The sequence below is a fragment of the Mirounga leonina genome, unplaced genomic scaffold (genome assembly GCF_011800145.1).
Source record: "Mirounga leonina isolate KUSES-001 unplaced genomic scaffold, KU_Mleo_1.0 Mir_366, whole genome shotgun sequence".
NCBI classification, from domain to species: domain Eukaryota; kingdom Metazoa; phylum Chordata; class Mammalia; order Carnivora; family Phocidae; genus Mirounga; species Mirounga leonina.
In genome coordinates, this window is record NW_023270709.1 from 22,300,067 (window position 1) to 22,316,838 (window position 16,772).

The window sequence follows — 16,772 nt, forward strand, 5'->3', positions numbered from 1 at the left end:
CTCTTTATGTTTATTTTACTGTGATTGATTGAGTTTCTTGAATTTGTGGCTTATACATTTCACCAAATTTGGAAATAATTCAGCCATTATTTCAGGGAATCTAATTATGTGTGTTGTGTGATTTGGTTTGGTGTGATTCTGCTCTGTTCATTCTTACTCTCCATTCTTTCTCTCTCTGCTTCATTTTGGATAGTTTATGTCACTAGGTCTTCAACTTTATCTCTAGAAATTTCAATAGGGTCTTTTTCTCATATCTTCTATTTCTTTTCTCATAATGTGAACATTTTCCGAGCATATGGACCACATTTACAATAGCTGTTTTAGTGTCCTTGTCTCCTAATCTCATCATCTCTGTAATTTATGACTCTGTTCCTATTGATTGATGTTTTTCCTGATTTTAAACATAGTGTTTTCTTTCCTGTCTGCATGCCTGATAATTTTTGTTTGGATGCTAGGCATTTTAAATTTCATGTTGTTGAACATTGGATTTTGTTGTTTTCCTTTAAAAAGTTTTGGACTTTGTTCTTTCACAGAGTTAAGTTATTTGAAATTACTTTGATCTTTTGAGGCTTTCTTTTAAGGTTTGTTAGTATAGGCCCAGAGCAGGTTCTAGTTTAACACAAATTTTTCTCAACTATTAAGGCAAAATAGCCTTCTAAGGACTCTATCTGGTCAGTCATGTATTCTAAGATCTTTCTGTTGGCTTCTAGGAACGCAAATCATTCCTGGTCCTCCGTGACTTCTAAGACTTGTGTGGCCCACTGCTTCGCTGTGATGCTTTCAAACCAGCCTTGGGATTTAGTTTCTTCTCATGCATGTCCAGATAGTATTCAGCCAAAAACTTGAGGGGAGCCCTCAGCTGATCTTTGGAGCTCCATCTCTCTGCAACTCTTTCTTCTATAATATTTAACCCAGTGTACTGCAGCTTTCTGAGTTTCAGTCTCTTTCTTCTAAACTCAGCAAGATCAGTGGGCTCTGTTTGCTTTCCCCTTTTCCGCACTGTGGCTTAGAAAATGCCTTTAGGAAGTAAGATGGGTAATCATAGGACTAACCTTGTCTGCTTCTTTCAAAAATCACAGGCCTGCACTACCTGTTATTACTTGTCTGATGATTGTTATTTCATACACGTTGTCAAATTTTCTAGTTGTTTATAGCATTGAGGCAATTCCTGTAACAGTTAATCCTTCGTGTGTAGAAATGGAAGTCCTCACTGTGTTTCCTTTTAGTTAAAATTTTGTGTTGTCATCAGTATGACCAGAGTTCACAATTTATACTGGATATTATACATTCCTCCACTGAAACACCATCAGTAGATATAATTTTTTTTAAAAGATTTTATTTGTTTATTTGACAGAGAGAGAGTGAGAGAGGGAACACAAGCAGGGGGAGTGTGAGAGGGAGAAGCAGGCTTCCCGCCGAGCAGGGAGCCCGATGTGGGACTCAATCCCAGCACCCTGGGATCATGACCTGAGCTGAAGGCAGATGCTTAACGACTGAGCCACCCAGGCACCCAGTAGATATAATTTTGATTAGCATAGCTTGGTCAAGTTATAGAGTTGGTTATTGGTATATATGTTATTTTACTATAATGGATGGTAAAATCACCTTTCATTAATACCACCTGCAAGTGTTTATAGTGCTTTCTTTTTAGAAATTTTAAATTGAAAAGATAGCTGATCATTAAATCTTTGATATGTGGGGTATGTATCAGACCTTCCTATCTGATTATTCTTTTTTCCTTAGGGCACAACTACCTGCTTCTCCATAGACCTTCCAAACTTTTAAATATTTTTTTGTCTTAGAGTTGCACCTTACTCTTTCATTATGTAGGGACAGTGCTCACCACCCGACCCCCCTTTTTTTTTACTTTTTATTCACCAGAAAAAAAAATATCTTCAGATTTCCGTAACATCAGACCTGAAAAGGGCACACTTAAACATTTACAGGAATATTTTAACCCTCTTTTTGGTCAGTTGCCAAAGTATGATAGCTAAAAAGAGCCAATCTGACCTGAATTATGCTATTTATCACTATAGTTACTTGGTGTGCGGGTAGTAGGTTCTTGAGGATGAGCCTGTTTTTTTCTTTAATGAAGGAAAAACGAATTTTTCCTTTCCTTTTCCTGCCTCATAAGAAAGGATTTTTTTACTTGTTCTTATTTGTCCTTCCTTCTGAAATTGTAGCAGTGGTTCAAACTCTGAAGATTGTCTGAGTTTGTGGCAAATGTTGGTTTGTTGGATGTCAACTTAAATGATGTGAAGTGAGAAGCTGGGGGCTCCTTAGTCATCCTTAGGCTCTGTTGAAGGGAGATGAAACAGAATAGATAAAAGATCACCACCACCTCCTTTCCCTCCTTTCCCTCTAGGTGCTGCCAACTAGATGGCATAAATGTGTTACTGGTCTCAGGTTCCTTTTACTTGTTTCTATTTAATTTTGTGAGTCTGATTTCAGGCATTTTGGTCAATTATAATAGTCCCTCTAAAAAAAGAGCAAAAGAAAGTAATTTTTTTAGACAGACTGGACATTGACATTATCTGTTACTCCTTTTCCTGTTTCTACTTATATACCAAATATAGTGATTTGAGAATTCTGAAATGGCACCGAATATTCATGAGCTTAAACACGAAAATATCTTAAAGCACAGAGTTATTGAGAGCTTTCACTAGCAAGTATAATATACATGTTGCATATTCATTGCCTATGACAGTGAATAGGTTATCAGCATGTAATTTTTGTTCCCTTAGCTCTGCTTGGTGAGCTTGAACCTCCTGCAACCACTTATGCCCCCACTGGCTCCCATCTTATAATTCTTTTTCACCACAAATTCCTCTCTTCCACCACTTCACCCCAGCCACACTGACCTCGTTGTGGTTGCTTGGGAACGATAAACATGCTGATGCTGGATCTTAATTTCCTCTGCTGCAAGTGCCCTGCCTGCAGCTAAATGCACATGGTGCACTTAACGCCTTGGTTCATTCAGGGTTCGTGTCATCCCGAGTCTTCCTCAGCTACTCCTCGTCAAAAATAACAACGTCCTGACCCAACCACTTTATCGCTCATTCTTTATCCTTCTTTTAAACATTTTATAGCACTTACTTATACTTGACAGTATATTATTCATCTTTTAGTTTATTGTATACCTCACATGAATAAATTTCATTTAAGATCTAGCACAGTGTCTGGCACATTATAATGCTCAACAGATACTTGCTAGATGAAGAATGAGCGATGAATGGATGGATGGATGTTGCTTTATTTGTATTAGGACACCTAAGCTGTCCACCTGCTGCACCTTCAAACTGAATATAAGAATGTAATAGAAAGTGGAAAACTGTACCTGCTGTTTAAGCATTTGAAATTATTAATTTTTAAGTTTTATATTCAAAGTCAAATTTCCCTAATGGTAACTGCAGAATTTCTGGTCCTATTTGACTATAGATTTGGTGGAGTTCACTTTTGAGAAAGACCTTTTAGGACCATAAAACATCAGTCGTAAAGATATTCTGTCCTTTTAAAATTTAAGTTCTATTTGTCCTTCATTCTGTAATTGGGTTCATTGGCCCAAGTAATACAAAATGCTTTGCTTCTTTAGTTTCCTTTATGCTCTAAACTATTCTGTAACTCTTTAACTTAGTCTTGGAATCCAGAGCAATTTTTATCCATCCCCATGATCACCTGATACTAATCTTTTTCTGAACACAAGGTACTGTGTTGTAGGCATCTTGTTCCTTTCTTTTTTCCCTCTTCCGACTTCCTTTTGTATCTGTAATATTTGGACTTCTGGAAGTTGAGGCTCTTGTTATTTTTTTAAAGACAATATAACATCTTCCCACATATCCTGTTAAAATACCAGAGGGCCCATTCATAGACACTGCTGTCTGTATCCTCTCTAGGGGTATTAGAAAAGACCATATATGGCATAAAACACACTGTGGGATTAAGAGGATGAACTCAATCTGCCTCGTTGAGGCTTATTGCCGATTTTGGAGCCTGGGGAGTCAGATGCCTTGTTTTCAGAAAGTATGTCATCCTTTTGTGGTGTTTAGTTTGTTTTTAGCTTTCCATTATTTCCAGATTCTTGTAGAAGTATGAAAATAAACAGTATTCTCTCTGATTATGACCTTTCAAAAGAAATAAATTAAACAGGTTGCTTTTGTTTAGCGACAACATGATCAATTTATGTCAACAGCTTCTTTTCCGTGTAGTGCTGTGATCACAGAGGACAGGATGCTCTCAAATACTCTGCTAACTCTTGATATTAAAGCAATAAAAATGCTAATTTTAAAGTTTAATTGTCTTGTGGATAATTGATCTATCCGAACTTACCTATAAGTGGAAAATCTTACTTTTAAATTAAAAAAAAAAAAAAGTTTGTATTTACTTGCTGTGCTATCCAGCTATCACTATCGGGTAATAGGGAACTTTAAGCAAGACTGCTAAGCTTATGGAGAATTTAAGAGCCCATGCAACACACTTGGCCACATTCAAGCTGCATTTCCATATTGTCCAAAGAAAATTTAATTTGTTATTTCCTTGCTGCCTAATACAGAACCTAGTATACTCCTGTCCACACACTCTATGTACATCCGCATGTATATGGAACCAAAAAATTTATTGAGTGCTTCCTGTGTGTTATGCAGTGTAGTAATTCTTAGGCATATATGTATTAGTAAGGTTTTGGCACCTGCCTGGGGATGCTTATATCGTATCAGGGGAAAGAAACAAACCACTAACTATAATGCATTGTGATACAAAATATTACACAAGATGCTTGGGAGCACAGAAGAGGAGCATCTAAATTAGTCTGGATGGTCAAGAAAATTTCCCTTAATTTGTATTCATGATGCAAAGAAGAGTGGAAGACATTTTAGAGGGAAGAGCATATGCCAAAGCACAGAGTCCTGTGCTGCAGGACTTGCAGCAGGAAATTCAGTTTGGCTGCAGTGAGAGTGATGTCCAGTGTTAGGTTTGCCAAGGGCAGTGATTGTATTATGGTTATGAGAGAGAATGTTCTTGGTCTTGGAAGGTACGTGCTGACATATCTAGATTTAAAGTGTCACAATGTCTGCAACCAATTCTCGGAAAAAAACAAAAAAAAAACAACCATGTGTGCTTATCCGTATGGAGAGAGAGAGAGAGAGTGAGTGCACTCACAAATGTGGCAAACTGTTGTTCCGGAGTCTGAGTGAAGGAGATATGGGTATTAGGTGTACTACTGTTGATATTTTTCTATAAATGTAACATTGTTCAAAATAAAAAGTTAGCAAAAAAACACCTTCATGCCTCTGGTAACTTTTGTTAGTTTGCAAAAATAGTATAAATGTTATAGTTGAAGAATTAGGTAATTAATACTTGTCTTTATCGGTGGTATGTCATTGTTTTATCCAGGATAGCCATGGTTGGTCCTGTTATGATGCTATCTTTAATAATATTGTCACTTTAGGGTTGTTTTTTTTTTTTAATTGAAAAGAGTTTTTTATAAAACTCTTGAGCATCCAATAATAGGATTAGGAGGGACCGAAGAAGATATATTGTCTAATTCCCTATTAAGTGAATAGATTAATTAGGTGGAGGACTGTCTATATATATATTATTACTTAAAAGCATCACCATTGACGAAATTTTCATGACTCTTCAAATGCGTAATAAGAGTCATAGTTATTTGTGAATTTTCTAAGTGTTTTTTTTTTAAGAAAAAACAAAAACCCATAAAAATCTAATTAATGTGCCCTTGTCACCCTTAAAAGAGAGCATCAGGAATTAAGAGCAGAGAATTGAATGCATATTAAATAAATACAACATAATGTATGTTTAATTCATATTCCTTATTGGCCTTTGAGGAAGATGGAGATTGAATGCTGGAATGGGATGGTGGAGAAAGAGAAGGAAGGGGAGGGCAAGGGCAGGAATGAAAGGAGCAAGAGAGAAGGATAAGAGGAGAGCAAGCATGTTCTGAGGAAGAAAGACTTAGCAGATTTTGAGGTGACTTTTTTATTCTGTGTCATGGATAAAGATTTTCTGGCTATCTGGTCCTCTTAAACTTTCGATCCCATTAATCACTGTTTACAGTTTTCCTGTTTTTGTAATCCTTACTTTTAGAGACTCTACTCCCAGTGGAATAAATGAATCACCTTAGTATGGTAGAAATTTTCCAAACGATGAAGCAAGAGCCACTGGAGGAAAAAGTCAGTTCTCTGATTAGATGAAATCAGTTTTTGCCCACATTTTCATCTGTTGAAGTGAAGCCCCTAGATAGGACAAGTTACAGTGAGTCCTAAGCTTTTGAAATTGAGTTTTGGCAAAGTTTGATTTTTCAAAAAGGATTTTCTTTGTTGTGAGACTCTTTTATTTGAGGATATTATCTTTTATTGTGAACCTTTTATGTCTTCTCCTTTTTCTGTCCTCTGTCCTCTCAAATTACTGTGGAGCAGAGACCAGAGTCCAGCTGTGGAGGTTGTTCTCCATTTGGGGAAAAAATACCATGTGTTTCAAGTATAGGCCGATCTGTAATTACTTGGGTAAAATGAGAATGGATTCGAATAATTGAACTGTTTAGAGGATTTTCCCTGGTAAGATGCATTTCATTCCTTCCTAGTATTTGCCCATCTTTTCACCAGAATTAACAACAACAAAAGGAAGGTAGATGATTTGATGAACCTTATGTTCATTAGAAAAGGCAAAATGGACAATTTCAGGAAAACAAACAAAAATCAGATGGATGAAAAAAATCAGATCAGATGGAAAAAGTGAAATCTTTCCTCCAATGCTTATAAAAAGCTAATTTCTGTCTCCCACTTTTCCACCTCCTACTTTCTTTTTTTGCACGTATTTATTTTTACAGGCCTGGGAGTTTTTACTGAGCATTCACTACTCTTATCTCAGTTCTTCCTGCTTGCGTCTCTTTTTTATTTTTGTGTGTTTGTTTTTCTGACACGTATTCATCAAAGTCCACGTTGGAGTGCAGACTGGGCCTATCTCATTGTAGCTGACATCATCCTCACTCTGAGCCAGCCCAGCTCGCCTCTCATTCTGGTTTCTGAGGCTGTGTTCTCCAGTCCCCACCCCCTCCGCCTCCACCACCACTGATAGGGATGTATGTGAAGTTCCCAGGGTGTCTGTTAATGTCCCGTTGCCAGCTCCTGGATAATAGCCAGTGTGAGCTCACAGAAGCTTAATGATGAATCCATATCTGTCATGAGCTGGAATTGATGCAGGGCACATAGTAGGTAAGGGCTTAATAAATGTTTGATAGACCAATAAAGAAATGAATGTGCAAAGGAGTATAGCTCATAACTGAAGTCCTTAAGGAGGGAAGCTGTTTAGGCAAGCCCTTCTGTCCATAAGTATAGCCAATTAAGTGTGCAGCTAGAAGCATGCGTGTGTCCCAGTCTCCATTAGTGATCACAGACTGCAGCCTTCACTTTCCCTGGTGAATTCATATGCAAGCTGACCTGACAGGAACTGCTTGCACAGTGAGTAATCACAGGACTTCCCAGAGAAAAGGATGTCAGGATGGGGATTCTGCATTTAGCTTCACCGTTTGTATGAAATGACTTTCTATATCCTAACGACTTGAAGGATCAGAACTCATTGGAATTCTTGAGATAGAACCTTGCAAAATCTGACTTTCTCACATTGATTAAGAGCAAAACCATCTCTGACAAATTAGGGGATAGAATTGGCAAGGCCCAATTCTCCGAAAGTCCTGGGATTTCACATTTTGCACATGTGCTCTCATTTCATTGTGTTTTAACCCAGGTTGCTATTATATAGAGCATTTTAGCAGCCTTGATCTTGGAGACATCAAGACCATTATTCCTGTTGTTGCTGATTTAGTGTTACAGCTGCTTCCTCTTTATGTGATTTAATTTGAAGTTTCAGCCCACCAGGGGGCTATTGGTCCCCACCTATCCATGGTTTTCTGCATGGATGTTATCTCCATTCCTATTCATAGTGATCTTCCCCCTTCTATATTCATCTAGCAACAGCAAGGCACTGTTCCAGGAACTCGCTCTCTCTACAGAAGGCGTAACATGGAACCATTTGGATGGAAAAATTATAAATTAAAATTATTCTGTTCATTTTAAAATATTCATATTGTGTTGCTCAAGTGCCAGTAACTGGAAAATCATGGATAATGTCCTGTTTTTATAACCTCTTTCAGAGTGTTTTAAAATCCATATATGTTGTTACTTTAGCCGTCTCTTTTCCTGGAGTGGATTTTGTGATAAGTTTAAAAACACCCCCCCCCCCAAAAAAGGTTGTAGGAGTCCACTGTATGATGGTATATGTGATATTCAAATAAAGATGATACCACTAATTGCAACCCTTCTTTTTAAAATAGAAAAATATTTACTCCATGTACGGAGAGTATTTATAAAATTGTCAGACTACAAAGGTAACCTATGAACATGGCAGACTATTTCTTTTGAAGAGAAAACTTTTTATTAAATGATTAAAACTAAGCAAATTTTTATTGATTTCTGGAACTACATGTTTAATTGAAATAAAGAAAACCCATATATTCGTAGCACTGATGATTTGCAGATACTGAAAACATCTCCAACTTTTTAAATAGGGCTGGGTTTTTTTTTTTTTTTTTTTTTTTTGATACCTCCAGTTCTCTATGCTAAGTTATTCTTTAATTTCAGGAAACTAAAATTTTATTCCTATCCTCGTATTTTCTGTGTTGTATGGGTGTGTGTGAGGATGTGCATGTCTCAGAAAGATAGACCCGTAGGGAAAAGTGAAACATGTTGTTATGTGGTTTGGCTGGTTTTTGGGAAAGTAAATATATCTCTTATTCTAGAGGAAAGAATAGTTATTGGAGATCTCAGCTTCATGTATATTTTTCCACCTCTGTGGAAGGCATTAAAGAGAGTAAAGGCCTTTACTTTTCGCTTCTCTTTTCTGTAAGTTTTTAAGTTCACATTCACCAAAAGCCACATGTTTTATTTGTTGTCTCTCTTGGCTAAGACTCTTTAAATGTATTTTTAAAATTCTTCTCTTCCATCAACTAAAGACAATTTAAAATTATAATTTGAAGACTCTTTCTAGAAAAGTATACTTTCGGGTCAGGCTGTCGTTTTTGTGGGCCTGGTGTGTGTGCTGAGGTTCTTCTGAAGCAACAAATCACTTCAGCATGAACAAATCTCACAGGGCTATTTGATTGTTGGTCTTAGCTTTGTGTGAATCATTTGGCCTTTTAAAACAGGCTAATCCTTTAATCGAATATGCTTTCAGAAAGGTTCTGAAAACCTGGGTGGCTCTTGCTAACTCTCTTTTATTCATTTTAAATAATACTAGATTATCCAGACATATTTCTTTCTGATTTTTGGAAGGATGTTATTGCAGGCCATAATATTTGAAGTCAGGATTCCTTATAATAACAATAACAACAAAACATACAGACATTCTCCTAAAGTCTGATGGATGGAAAATAGGATGCAAGCTGTCAGTAAACAGCTTCTCGGCACAAATACTTAGTTTATACAGCAGCCAACTTCCTTAAGTGCAGCAATACAGAGCACTCTACTCTTAATTGAATAAAGAAAACAAATTAGAATAGTTACCGCAGGAGAAATGGGTACCTCATAATTAATAATTTGTGAGTTAAACCTTAACTACACTTGACATTTTTCTTTGGGTTGTTGACAGACTGATTAGTGAGTTAACTCCTGATGGTACCTATTCTGTTCAGTGACTGTTTCAGTTCCAAGGCTTACGGTGCTCAATAAAATAGGTATTCATTGTGATGGGATTGTCGCTTTAGTCCTGATCAAAGTGCTTTGGAGGAAGCACGGTTGAACTGATTGGCTGTGAATGTTAATCACTCCATAGAACTCACCGATAATTTACAGCATTGTTGTAACTCTCTGGTGTTCATAAAATGAACTTAATAACCCAGTGCCACCATGGGATAAGCTGCTTTTTTTCTGCAATTGAATACCCAGACTGCCTGCATAATGGTGTTGAGTAATACTGCATTAAAAAGAGTGAACAGCTGTATGATGAGGGAAACAGCTCTGCAACAGATTTGTTAATTATCTCCTTTGATTCACAGAGGGTGTTTGTGAGATATGGTTGACCAGTGAAGACACAGGGGCTTACGGCAGGGACATTGGCACCAATCTCCCCGCACTGCTGTGGCAACTGGTTGAAGTGATTCCTGAGGGAGCAATGCTGAGGCTTGGCATGACAAATCCACCCTATATTTTAGAGCATCTGGAGGTAAGGAAAAGCACCCCATTTCCCTGCTGACACAGACACGAACCAGTCCAAGACAATGTGGCAGCCTCAGCCTCAGCACACGGATTACATTTAAAACCTCTTGCACTTTATTTATTTATTTATTGTGGTCCCATGTTACTAAGAATAAGTGGAGAATTTCAAATCCTCTTCCGTCAGTCTGCACATCTTGTTTTTGCTTGCTCTCAGTTAACGTTGCTTGGATTTTCTAGCGCATGCCATCTCGTCACAGTTCTTTGTTTCTTCTTTGCAGCCCCTCAGACTCCCTTTGCATAAATTTGCCTCAGTTCCTTTACTCAGTACCTGGTCTAGTCTAGTTTAGGCATGCTAAGACATTGCATTAATTTTGCAACCGGTTGTGAGCACGTTATCCGAACTGCTATGAGCCCTATCAGTAAGGATACTGGGCTGTAAGTTTGAGGATATTTTAAATCTCCTCCCTTTGTCTGGAGACAGTTAGGGATGAAGTGCAATCCTAGCTCTCTAGGTATTCCTACAGAGCTTGGTATTCCTCTCCTTGATTCTCTTGTGGTCACTGTGAACACGAAGGGGTTGTGGCAATGGGAGATGCCTGGTCTCATTTGTATCCCTTCCCCGGGTCAGGTACTTACCCTCAAGGAGCTTACCATGAAACTAGAAAAATGGGTATGTGTACAAATATCTGGCATTGGATGACAATTGCCACAGTAAATATGAGCAAGAAATAGGGATATTTAAATGAAAAAGTGCATGCCAGGATCCATGACAGCTGTTTGAGGAATAAAATAATTACATTGGACCCATAGTTAATGGATAAGAAAACTAATAACTGCTGTTTGAAAATCATGTACAAAGTGTAGAAAGAGGCACTTACATTTTTATCAGTTGTGTTCTTTACAGTTACTTTGTGCAGGAAAAAAACATTCCCAAATCTAAAAGCAAGCATAGCTGCTAAAATTTAATGCACAAATCCCAATGAAAAGTCAACAGTTGCAAAGATTGTTTTTGTTGATTTGATTTGAGGCCTGTATTTGTTGAAGTTGTGCTGAAAAGCCTCCCTCATATCAGCAGTGTATTTTAGAAATTCTGAAAACAGATTCGGTAGCAGTCTGATTGTTAATTATAAATATACAGTGAAGAAATTCAGCAGTTTCAGTTTTGTTTTTCACATATTCTCTAGCCAGATCTTTTTAGTAAAGGTATATAATTAATAGGTTAACTTTAGTACTTTGGACAGTGGGGACAGTTAAGATTTGCTATTGAAAAATAAGTTGCACGTATGTCAATTTATACGTAACCCTTTGACCCAACACTTCAAAAAAGCAAGTGACTTCTCTGTAAAAATCAAATATGGTAAGTCCTGCTGCATTTGAAGTAAAGGTGGGCATCCACCAGGCGATATGCTAGATGTGTGGTTTGAAAAAAATCTCATCGAGGACCAAGGGAACCATAGTACTAGAATCAGCAAAGTTCAAGTAGGGAGTAAACGTAAGGGGGAAGATCATGCATAGACTCTGAGATGACTGAATAAAGTACCTCTTGGAATAAATTCAGCACTTCAGTTAATTGCAAGGTTACAGAAGCGAATGCTGCATTTATAGCAAATCCTTCTGCTCAGTATCTAAAGTAGTGGGGGAGTTGTTGACCTCCAAATGCATGCTCCAGGAGAGCTCTGAAAATCAGCAGAAGTTGCTAAACATAACTTTACACTTTACCTGGAAAAACACCAGCTGTTTAGTTCATAGATTGTGGTTGGAGTGATAACAAGTTCTGATTGTCATGATGTTACCCTTTTAAAACTCTCGTTGTCAGATATCTGTAATGTTGGCCTTCCCTCCTCCATTGTCATCTTTACAAGGCAAGGACCTTGTCATTTCCATCTCTGGGTGTACCCTACCCATTCACTCATTACATTTCAGTAAATGAGTGAATCAAGAATGGATAAAGGAAGGGCCTTCTTTGAAAAATAAATTACAGAGCCCACTCTATAGCCTCGACCTTCCAAGTCTTAACATTCTGGTCAGGAGAGGCTGTGGAAGATGACAAACTAAATGAACTTCAAGGGTGAGAGTTTGTCCCAAAGAAAGGCACTCACTTCTCTGCTGTAGAGAAGCTGGGAATCATCCAGCCCTGTCATACCCACACCAAGGGAGAAGGCAATCCAAAGGAGAACAGAGCAAACGAAAGAAAGAAGCCAAGGTATGCAAGAGGAAAAGACTCGTGCCATCTGAAAGGAAGAGCTTGAAGAGTCTTCCTTTGATGCTTGGACAAGACCTTCATACCTTGGCCTCGGCGGTTCTTCGCATTCTCCTCTGAGTGGGAGAGCCCAGAGCTTGCCATGTCCCCCAGACACACCATTCATTGTGTAACAGGAAAGGGAACTGAGCTGCAGAGGCTTCCCCGGCTCCCCCGTGTGAAACAGGACATCAGAGAAGGGAGCCCAACCCTGTTGAGCCTCAGCCTGTGCCCACCAATGCATTGTGCTTCCCCATTTTCCTCTCGCTAAGCCTAGGGCACTCTACTGAAATTACCTGACTAATCTAAAGAGTGCTGGAGAGAGTTCACCAATAAGAAGAAAAAAGAAAACAGGAGAAAAAAATCAAAACAAAACAAAAATAACACAGGTGAATGACAGGTGGTGATGTCTTTTAAACTGTGGGGATAGAAGGAACCCACTCTTACAATAACTACTTTGATGCTTTAATACCCTCGCAGTGAGGGTTCCTTGATAATTGTATTGGTAGGACCATGCCTTCTTAGGTTTCTGGAAGATGCTTCATGCTTCAGACTTTAATTAGAGAGCACTTCTCTGGGCTCTTTTCCTTCCCTTTCTTTTCCTTGTTCTGTTTACTTCACATTCACCTGACTCTTGCAGTCTTTCTTAAAACCCTTTTACCAGCTTGCTTGCTTGTGTATGTGTGTATGTATTTAATTGAACAGCTTAAAGGGGAATTTTTTTTTTTTTTGAGAGAGAGAGAGAGAGTAAAAGAGTGGTGGGGGCCACAGAGGGAGAGAGAGAATCTTAAGCAGGCTCCACACCCAGCCTGGAGCCCGACACGGGACTCGATCTCACAACTCTGAGATCATGACCTGAACTGAAGTCAAAAGTCAGATGCTTAACCCATTGAGCCACCCAGGTTTTCTACAAAGGGGAAATCATTTAAAGGAAAATATCAAAGTTTCTGTCATTATTTAAAAGTACAATGTGGAAAAATAGATCTGTTGATACTCCTATTTATTAAATCTCCATAGGAACAGAAGATGCATATTATAGTTAACATAGGATGTACTTTTAAGGTTTTATCATGCATCTAGGGGCTCCTGGCTGGCTCAGTCAGTGGAGCATGTCACTCTTGATCTCAGGGTCATGAGTTCAAGCTCCACATTGGGCATGGAGCCTACTTAAAAAAAGAGTCTAGCATTATGTGTGGCACTTTATGTAGTAGAGGTTGAATAAATGTGTAGTGAATAAAAGGGAGGGAGGGAGAATTCTTAATCCTTAACAGGCAGGCAAGAAGTCAAGTGTTGTTTGGAACATCTACAAACCCTAATTTTAACATACTGCTGCCTTAAAAAAATAATTTGAGATTCATTTTAAGTGATGAGATAGCTGACAAAGAGATACCTCAAACATTTGTACTTACGTATATGTATCTTGGAAAAGCATCCTAGAATTGCAGAAACATAAGTATAACCTTATGCAGTACTTATTAAATGTGGACATGAGGTTGAAACAATAGACAAAACAATGGATTAAAACCTATCTTAGCTCATCTTAAAGACTTCAGCACCTGTCCATTACCCACAGGAAGAAGATACACTCTTTAGCTTGGCATACAGCAGCCTTAAGATGCCTTCGTCCAGTGCATCCCCGTGTTCTCATCCCCTTAGTACTCTGTGATGCCTCCTGCATTTGCGGGTTTTTCATACTCGGGAAATTTCTACTTTAACTTTTTCTCTTTCCATTCTTACCACGTGATGACCATCGGTAATAATGAGTGAATCAGACATACTGCCATTTGCTACTACGTGTGTTGACTAATATATGGCCCCTATCATGGCAGATAAGAGAGATTTTCGCTCTGTGTTTGCTCTCCTATTGATATTACTAAGGTAATAACCCTGGCCTCTTCCTCCTGAGTGAACCTCTGACCTTTACAGAAGGTGATGTGGCCGGTGAACTTGACCACTCTTGAACCGCATTGCTTAGTGTTGCCCTCCTAGTTGTAGGTAGCCCGCAGCTAAGGTATTAATTCAGACAGTACGATACCTGTGAACCCCACACAGCGTCTGGAGACCAGTGGCAGTGACACCGTGGCTACCTGTCCTAAGGCACCAGAGATCACTGGTACCTTTTTTCAAGACGGCATAATAATAACATCAGTACAGTTTATCAACTGCTCCTTATTTTCAAGAAACCATGCTGATTGCTTTCCACACATTATCTCTTTTCCTTCTTAAAATAAGCTACCTGTAGAGATATTATTCTCCTCATTTTATTGATTTAGAAGCCACATCTTAGAACGCTTTAATTATTGGTCAAATTACATAAGTAGTTAGCACCCGGACTGGTTTCTTATCTTGTCTGATTCTACAATGCTTTCTACTGCACTGCATCTTTTCACAGAGCCTTCCCGAATGCTCCCAGATTCCCTCTGTGCTCTGTCAGACTCTGTCCAGCATATCTCTGGGCGCTCATCACCATGCTCTGTGATCACTTGTTTACATGTAAACCGAACAGAACTGTTGCCACCTTTTAGGGAGAGGCTCTCTTGGTCACATCTTTGCAGTTCAGGGCCTGTGATGACATGCCTAATGAATGTGTACGGAATGATGTGATTTCTCTGAAGTTTAGCTGTTCCTTGACTGAATGTCTCATATACATTGAAGTATCTTCATATCTGTGCTGACATCTAGTTTTGGAAGACTTTGTGGATGGTTGTCACGTGTGTTTCTCACCTATGAGTCACTTCTGTGAAGAGGTACGAGATGGTGAGGGAAGATCTATCCAAGGGATGAGTTTTACTTATTTCCCCTGCTAAAATATCATAATGATAGATAGTATCTTTAGAACTACCTGAGCAAATGAGCTCACTGTATGATTACTTAATTTATAGATTATCTAGGCTCTTAGCTTCTTTCTTCTCCTTCCCACTCCTTAGCTTTCACTCTTTTGTTTTATTTTGATTTTTATAATCTCCCATCAGAGGAGTCAGCAGTGGATGGTCAAGGAGGAGAAATTAAAATCAGGCAGTTTGTCTTGTTTTTCATTTTATGGGTTGGCTGGTAAGGAAAAGATATTAAAGCTGTTGACCGGTAAGGGATATAGGAAGTATCTATGGATTTTATTTATCTAAGCTATTCTGGTTCTCCCTGTGTTATGAATAATTTAAAATAACTGTTATCTCCCTTAAGATTCCTGTATGCCTTAAAATTATATCTGAATTTTAGTACATCACTTACAGCCTGGTCCAGAGAGGGCAAGTTGATTAATCTGGAGCGCAAATGCTTATTATTAACGATTTAACTACATTCCACGTTATGAACAAATCAAATTACTTTTCAATTTATATTACTCTGTAAAATATCACTAAAAATACTATTCACATTGATATTATACTACGTTTTATTTAGCTTCAGTTAAAATGTGTAGTTTTTTACAAGATTTACATTTAGTATATTTATGTTATATTATGTAAGATTGATCATAAATAGTGATATTTAAAATGTTGCATCTGTTTTTGGTTGAGAAATCTTGTAATGACTAATAGTTTTCCGCTACCCTTGATTTTTGTATATTTACTTCCACTTAAATGATCTTATATTCTAACCTAATTGGATATTTATCAAAATTAATTTATCGGGTAAAGGACAATAAATATGCCACATGGTAATTTATGAGTATTAATAATATGTTTGGTTTGGCAGACTTCTAAAAGCTGCCTCATAGTTTCAAAATAATAGCAAATTCAGGACTTGCTGTATTTCTGTTGTGTCAAAGCAATACAGAATTTCCAAACTCAAGTCAATAATTCACATGGGGGCCCTTAAAATTATTTTTCCTTATGGCTTATACTTTTCAGAATAACAGAAATATGCAAATAGACTTGTGCTGTTGTATACAAAATATTTCCCCCTTTTGATAAATGGAAGGACATGTTAGATGATTTATTTTAAGCAAGGAAGTGGAGAGGAGAAATCTTCTATTTCTGCCATCCATATTTAGCTTTGGGATGTCAGTGTATGATTTGATCTGACTGTTGGCACCCATTTTCTGGCCAGTTATACTCCTCAGCACTTCATTCTGAACCTGGCATTTGTGAATATCAAGAGGTCCCTGACACATCTGAAAGTGGAAGCCGAAGTTTGCGCCTATCTGAAAATGGAGGGGGTGGGGGAGCCTGCATCAAATTCTAAAAGGTTTCATATCCATAATAAAAAGTGTGTCAGGCTTTCCTGGGAGCCTAATGCTGAGTGCTGGGAGCAGCCCTTCTGGAAGGGAGGGAAGGATGGAGGGGAGGCCCCAGCTCTGTTTGCCAAATGAC

General features: G+C 38.1%; 1 protein-coding gene across 2 annotated transcripts in view; it reads left to right on the plus strand.

The window, feature by feature from the left end:
- The window catches only part of CDKAL1 (CDK5 regulatory subunit associated protein 1 like 1), a 661,526-nt gene that overhangs the window by 395,773 nt on the left and 248,981 nt on the right, over positions 1-16,772 (plus strand). For both annotated transcript variants that reach the window (XM_034985765.1, XM_034985766.1), the window contains one exon: positions 10,064-10,230. In XM_034985765.1, coding sequence (XP_034841656.1) covers positions 10,064-10,230 — 167 coding nt within the window. The remainder of the gene's footprint in view (positions 1-10,063; positions 10,231-16,772) is intronic.